We start from the raw sequence: 7,495 nt of genomic DNA, 5'->3' as shown, positions 1-7,495 counted from the left end.
ATCTCTCCGCACAGCAGTATCAGTGCCCACATCTGCAAAGCAGCTGAAGGACACTTCCAAGCAACCGAGACGAAGCGATAAAGTCCGTAATTAAAATGCAAAGGCCAGAATAGATAAAAAAAAAAGGGAAGAAAAAGAAAAGAAGCAGCTTTTTGCATGTGTTTCCCCCTCCTTTTCCTGCCTTGGAGCTCAATAAATATGGAGCAAGACTGCAGGGTTGTAGAAAACCAGTACGATTTAATGACAAAAAAGCAGATAGAAATTGTGCAATTGTTGATTTCGTTTCCCTCTTTGCTGGATCACAGATTTCAGGTCGATAAATTTTTATTTTGGTTTTATTGTTTTTTTTTTTTCTCCCCTCCCTCTCTTTTACACCAGAAACTCAAACTCATCTGAAGGATTATAACCGTTATCTAAAAATTTTAAAAAAGCCTGTTATTGTTTGTTTGACAATAAGCAACATATATATATATATATATATGTATATATATATATATATATATATATATATATATATATATATATATATATATATATATTAATCTGTGCGTATTGCAGATTAATATTTCACATATTGTTATTTTCCCCTTTGATTGACAAGAAAAAAAAGGACTTAGAAATTGACATTACAATTATTTATGATAACCAAATAATAATTTCTCTGCAGCCGTCATCGTTCCTTCATTGTATTTGAGTTTCTGATGTTCAAGATTTGAATCAAAATATGTCAGAGATTTGATCTCCGACTTCTGCAGGATTTCCCCACAGAAACGTCTTACATATCAGATCATAATCACAGGATTAAGGTGGCACAAGAACACGTGTCTGTGTTTGTGCTTTGGCACAGCTTGACATGGAAAACAAACCCAAAACAAAAACACAGTTAACAAACAAAGTAAAGCCATACATATGTTTTTTTTTTTTAATAATAATAATAAAAAAAAAACACAGTCTTCTCATCTGACGGGATCAGGGTCACTTTAAATATGTCCCCTGTTCTTTTTACTTAAAGGAAGCAAGGCCAAAGTAAACTGGATCCCTCTGAAGGCTCCAGTCGGACAGTCTCGGTCTGTTTCGTCACAGCGTTTTGGGGAAACGTACAGAAATAACCAACAGCAAAAACACAGTGTAAACGGACGCACAGAAAGGAAATCACGAGTCAACCAATACATTTATTATTATTATTATTATTATTATTATTATTATTATTATTATATCAACAATATTTTTTCTACATTTTCAACATTTATAAATTGACATATTATTTTAACGAGACATGATAAATAAGAACATAAATTAAATAATAATAATAATAATAATAATAATAATAATAATAATAATAATAATAATAATAAACGGTTGGTTGGTATTGTGGGCTACAGCATTTGTCTGCCATTTCAGCCCTGTCTTTTACCACAAGCTGCAGGATCCCTGTCGCTTTTGTTATGATGGAAAGATGGCGTTTATTTACCCACACCGACTGCAGCCTGCTCCTATAGTTTTCCTCCTCCTGCCTTTCTTTAAGACAGATGCAGAAAATGTCGCTGCTTTCTCCCCCCATCTTTTATTTTTTTCTTCCTCTCTTCTCCCCTATTTTGGTTAGCACACCCCAGCTCAATGTGCCTGGCATGAAGCCATTCTACACATCTCTGCTCTGAGTGTTTTTTTTTTTTAGCACCGGGGTGCCACTCTGCATCCCTGCGTCCGTCCAACACTTAAAACTGGCTGAGGTCCAGTTCCAGCATTGGGAATTTTAACAAATAAGAAGCTTCCTCCTGCAGAGGTTCGTATTTTTCCCCCGAAAAATAATAATAATAATAATGATAGTAAAAAAAAAAAAAAAAAAAGAGAAGAAAGTACTGGACAGGGGTCACTGCACAGGAGTCTGTCCTCCGTGGTGAGGAGGGGTGTCCCCGTACATGTCCTAGAAGAAAGTACTGGACAGGGGTCACTGCACAGGAGTCTGTCCTCCGTGGTGAGGAGGGGTGTCCCCGTACATGTCCTCCCCTCCTGATATCTGTCCCCCAGCGGGGGTCATCCTCTTCTCCTTCTGCCGCCGGTTACAGAACCAGACCCTCACCACCTCCTTCTCCAGCTGCAGGCTGTCCGCCAGGGAGTTGATCTCCGCCGCTCCCGGCTTGGGGCATTTCAGAAAATGGCTCTCCAGAGCGCCCTTGACGCCCACCTCGATGGAGGTCCGCTTTTTCCTTTTCCTCCCCTGCGCCGCGATCTTATCTAGGCTTGTGGGACTCCCCGACGTGGAGTCCGCCTCCTCCAGCCACTTGTTCAGCAGCGGCTTGAGTTTGCACATGTTCTTGAAGCTGAGCTGCAGCGCCTCGAACCTGCAGATGGTGGTCTGAGAGAACACGTTCCCGTAGAGCGTCCCCAGGGCCAGCCCCACGTCCGCCTGCGTGAAGCCCAGCTTGATACGCCGCTGCTTGAACTGCTTGGCGAACTGCTCCAGCTCATCCGAGGTCGGCGTGTCCTCGTCCGACTGGTCCTGGTGGCCCCCGTGCTGCTGGTGCTGGTGGTGGTGGGCCCCGGGGCCGCCCCCGTGCTCACTGAGGTGCGGGCTGTGGCTGTGGTGGTCTTCGTCCCGCAGAGGGTGGTGGTGCATCCCCCCCTGCTCTCCCCCTGGCATCAGAGCGAAGCCGGACTGGGTGTACACCAGGCTCTGTCCCTCAGATGTCGCCATGCCGGTGATGTGCGTCGTGGCCGTGCTGGTTCGCCATGCTCTGGCGTCGTGATGCGCCTGCTGGTGCGCTAGGTGAGGGTGTCGCTGTTGCTGTTGCTGCTGCTGTTGCTGCTGCTGCAGGCTGCTGGAGTTCTGCAGCTCCTCTCGGTCACTGTCATGCAGTATGGGCTTCACGTCCTGTTCTCGGAGGGGACTGGACGGCCACGGCGTCCCGCTGTCACCGTGAGAGAGCGCCGTTATCCACTGGTGCGCGTGGCTGAGCGGATGCCCACCGCCCGGTAGCGTGCCGTAGTCGTTCTGGAGCAGGGTGTGCGCGTCCCTGTACGCTGCCGCCTGCTGCATGCTCCCGGACTCCGAGTGCGGCGGCGGCGGCGGCGCGCTGCTGGGGGTGCTGAGGACGCTGTAGTGGTTTGACGCTGCGGTCGCCATAAACTCTCTCGGAGCCAGAGTGGTAGCCGGAGTTAAAGAGGGAGGCTGCCTCTGAAAGGAACTCTCTTTGCGCCACGGGGCAGCTATAGGCGTCTCTCTCCAGCATCTCCCGGGCGCTGTGCCAAGGGGACGCAGAGGCGCGCACCTGTGGTCCGCCTCGCTCCGCTCTTTATTGGCCGAGAACGCCTGACAGATGTGGTTACCCCTGACAGCACCCCGCTCATTGGTCACGGGAGATTGTGCTGAAACCCCAATCAGTCTGGCCAACAATGCGAGCAGTCCTGCAGCATGTTGGCGAACAAAGTGGAAGGAGAGATGTGGCAGCTGAGTTCAAACACGGAAAATACAGAACATGTTCAGACTTAAGACAATTTAAAAAAGAAAAAAAGAGAAAACGTCTTGTTACAGTTAATGTCTCTTGATCTGGGTCAGTGGGTCACATTTATTGGTTTCATGCGCAAAAATGACGCGTAAAAGTTGTAAACCTTCCAATTATGCACATGTGTGTTCAAAACCAAAACAGGAAGGGAGTGGAAACCAAATTCTTCTTAGATATATTGCAGAGATCATTTGGAGGAACTCCCAGCTGCCTCTCTGCCCTCAGGACGCCGTCCAAGGAGAGCGAGAGCGAGAGAGGGAGAGAGAGTGTGTGAGAGGGACCGCGTGCTTCCAGCTTCTGCCCCGTTGCCATGGCGAACGCGGTGAATGGAACAACGACGCCCACGTCACAGCTGCAATTCGCAGCTTCTTTTGCGCTTCGCCCGGCCCGTCGGGGACAAATAATCCAGGGGAGGGCGCGAGCAGAGAGGGCAGCTGAGGGGCCAAACAGAGAGGAGGCTGCAAGAATGGATCCCTCAGTGCGCCGTGCCCCCTTCCACCTGCTTGTTGGGTAAACTTTGGAGATGGATGCGCCCACAGTAGCACGAGGAGGGCGGGGGGGAGAGGAGGGTTTGTTTTCCTCCCAAAAAATTCTGAAGGGCTTGAATTGACCGAGCAAATGAACTAAATACCCCAGATCTTTTTGAAATTAGTGAAGCATGCTTTGGAAAAAACTGATTTATTCTGCCTGTTCTTAGTTTAGTATATTTGTAGAAGTAGCATTCTGTGCTGCACTGTCGATTTTAGAAGGAAAAAACAAACTTTATTTTATACAAAAATTGACTTTTCTACTTCCATTATTTGACATAATGCAATACTTTCCTTACAGTTTGAGTGACATATTTTTAACCTCTTCTCATCAAATGATGGTGGTGATGTGATGTATTCTTGATAGACAAAGAGTCAGTTTAATGACATTTTTCTTTGAAACAGTGAAAATTTAACCATAATTTAAAAAAAAAAATAAAATAAAATAATAAAAATCAAAGATTGGGGACAAAATTCTTCCAGATCAGCAATGCCAGCTTTGTGAGTAAATCTGACAAATCACTATGCAAGTCTTGTACGAAAACAACAATATTTACCTCAGTGTATGTCCAATCCAATTGATGAGGAGAATTGTGGCACACTACTTCTAGTTTTTGAAACTCAATCATAGAGTTTCCTTTTGTGTTGCATAAATAAGAGCAACACATTGTCAGACCAGCCATGTGTAATGAGTGTGTTTCAGATTTTAAATGATCTGTCTTAAAAACAGCTCCAAGCTGCAGCAGAAGTATTGAAAATGATTGAAATATCTCCAGTCTGGCAAGAGCAAGTAGCCATAATTTGTCCAAAGCTTTGATACATAATATGTACTGATAAACAGCTGAAGCCAACGACACGATCTATAATAAAATAATCTTGAGTCGTGTCTTCTTCATTTGATTCCCCCCCCCCCCCCCCCCCATGTTTAGCATTAATAACATCAATATGTACAGAATGTTGTACATTTTGAAGAATTCAAAAGGTTGACATTCTCTGTTCTGCATACTTGAAGCTTACATCATTCTATATTAATTCAACTAAAGATGTTTCTGTAAGATATTTTGCGACATTTCACTATTATTGGCAGGTTTGATTTTGCTGCATCCCGTCTGTAAGTTAGTTGAGTGATATTAAAAAAAAATTACAAAAAAAATCTTATTCTGCTGAGTCCCCCTGAAATCCACCCAAAGCCCCCAGGGTATGTCTAGACCTACTTGCAACTAGTTTTAGGGATATGTGATTTTATTGGCTCAATGTGGGGCAAACACAGCAAAAAATAGATAACTTGAAAAAAAAAAAAAAGAGAAACTTCAAGAGCCCAACAGATACACATCTGCAGTCAGATTATTGGGGGGAAAAGCACATTGTGAGAGAAAACTATCACCCTTAACATTTGTTCATAGTATGTGCCACATTACAACAACAAATTTCATTGCATGTTATTGGGATTTTATGTGATAGACCTGCAAAATGGATAGTGCAATTGTGAAACTGAAGGAAAATGATAAATGCTTTTTAAATTGACACAAGAAATACAATCTAGAGTCTTTGACGCATTTTTACATATCCCCCTTTACTCCGATACGCCTGGTTAAAATCCATTGCAACAATTTGCTTTCAAAGGTGATCAAGGAAGTAAAAGGCAGTGTATTTACAATTTCATCAGTAGGAATACAGCTGTTTATGTCTCAGATGTGACATAAAGAACCTAAACCTTTAGTATAGATAGAACATCAATCATCTTAATTAAATATCAACCAGTGCATTCTACTGCCTATGCTGTTAGTGTGTAATTCTCAGGAGGAGCTGCAGAGATCCAAAACTCTGGTGGAGAATTTGTTGACATGACAACAAATTCTTAGTCGTGTACTTCCACAAATGTAGCCTTTTGGGCAATTTAGTGGAGCAAGGTGCAAAATGTAGCCTTTTGACCTTCTTAAAATGCATGTTAAACATTATGCAATTTTGGATAATGAACACTTCCCATCACCTTGAAGACAGCATTATAATAATATAATAATTAAGCACAGTGGTGGCAGCTTTATGCCGGATGCTTTTCTTCAAAAGAGCAAAGTTGGTTAGAGCTCACAGATGGATGGAGCAAAACACAGCTGAAAACTTGATACTGAGCACAATAAACTGAAGCTAGAAGTTCACATTCCAGCTGCAGAGCCAGGAAAACCGTCAGATCCTCAACAGAAGGGTTTGGATAAGAAGATATAATTGTCAGAATGGCCCAGTCAAAGTCTGAACCTAAGTCACACTGAAAACTGCTGTTCACAGACACTCTCCATTAAATCCGACTGAGCTTGAGTTCTTTTACCAAGAAGAAGGGGAAAACATTTTAATCTCTGTAACTGAGAAGCTTGGAGAGTCACGGCCCAAAAACCTTACTGCATGAAACGGAGCAAAAGCTGGTACAAAGTACCAAGGAGGGCTGCGTGGATTTACACACAATTTACAGCTTGCGCTTTCTAAAAGTTTAGAAAACCATCCATCATTTTCCTTCCCTTTCACAATCACACCCTACCGTGTGTTGATGTATCACATAAAAACCCAATAAAATACACTGGAATTAATGGCTGTAGCCTGAAGACGTGTAAAAAAGTTCAAGGACTATAAATACTTTTGCAAGGTGCTGTATAATGATGGGTTAATTAGCAAACACAGTGAATGAACAAGCTGGGCATGCATTGGCTTAAACTGACGTAAATTTACTGGGATCGAAAGAACAGCAGCTTATGATCGGGGGCACAATTCAGAGAATTACTAAATGTGTCACCAGGGGTTTTGGCAAGCCGTGTGTTGAGACAGGCAAAACATATTACTCTAATAGACTAATATGCAAACTACTGGCTGCCCAATTACAGAACTTAATAATGCATAAATGATGCGAGGCCTGTTCTTACAAGTCGAAGGGGTCGCTGTTAATTCAGTCAAAGGCTGCTGGGTATGGCTGCTAACCGACTCAGCAGGTTCGCACACATGCTGCCTCAGTTTGTCTGCATGTATTCAAGAGTGAGGGTTAATGATGAAGATTCTGAGCGTTAAATTAACAGTAATTATGTGGCCCCATAGCTGTAAAGATTCAATTTCTTTCCAAACCTAATGGGTCTAAGTGTCCCAATGTGGAGGCTAAACTCTGTATGAGATATTTATGATTTAAAAAGCACATAGTATCAAGGAAGCATCCATGGATGGGTGCATCTGGGGTGTATCTAGGGGGAAATAAAGGTGGTTGAAAGAATTGAGTCTGATGTCGAAGAGTGGATTGTACAGAATCTAAATTAATCCAGATGTGAAAATCCATTTCTGTTTGTTGTTCCTGTGTAAGTAGTGCCACCTGCTCGTTTTTGCCACTTTCAGGAAAAAAAAAGAAAGAAAAAAAAGCATGATTCAAGTGTGAGATGAAGCAATTTCTCTGAGTGAACTGGCAAATTATCCGGACCAATATGTGACCCTCTC

At 43.2% G+C, this 7,495-nt stretch overlaps 1 protein-coding gene across 1 annotated transcript; it reads right to left on the bottom strand.

Annotated features, from left to right (window-relative positions):
• Nucleotides 1-586: 586 nt before the first annotated feature.
• pou3f2a (POU class 3 homeobox 2a) lies at nt 587-3,454 on the bottom strand. Its single transcript, XM_028039522.1, has one exon. The coding sequence runs from the start codon at nt 3,122-3,124 to the stop codon at nt 1,949-1,951; it is 1,176 nt and encodes a 391-aa protein (XP_027895323.1). The 5' UTR covers nt 3,125-3,454; the 3' UTR covers nt 587-1,948.
• Nucleotides 3,455-7,495: the final 4,041 nt, after the last annotated feature.

This window comes from Xiphophorus couchianus, chromosome 15, assembly GCF_001444195.1.
Source record: "Xiphophorus couchianus chromosome 15, X_couchianus-1.0, whole genome shotgun sequence".
Classification (NCBI taxonomy): domain Eukaryota; kingdom Metazoa; phylum Chordata; class Actinopteri; order Cyprinodontiformes; family Poeciliidae; genus Xiphophorus; species Xiphophorus couchianus.
Note: the sequence above shows the minus strand (reverse complement) of the source record. Positions and strands in the feature narration are given on the sequence as shown.

Bases quoted from the DNA above. Each gene is read 5' to 3' on its own strand.
- pou3f2a (XM_028039522.1), bottom strand. From the start codon at position 3,124: ATGGCGACCGCAGCGTCAAACCACTACAGCGTCCTCAGCACCCCCAGC.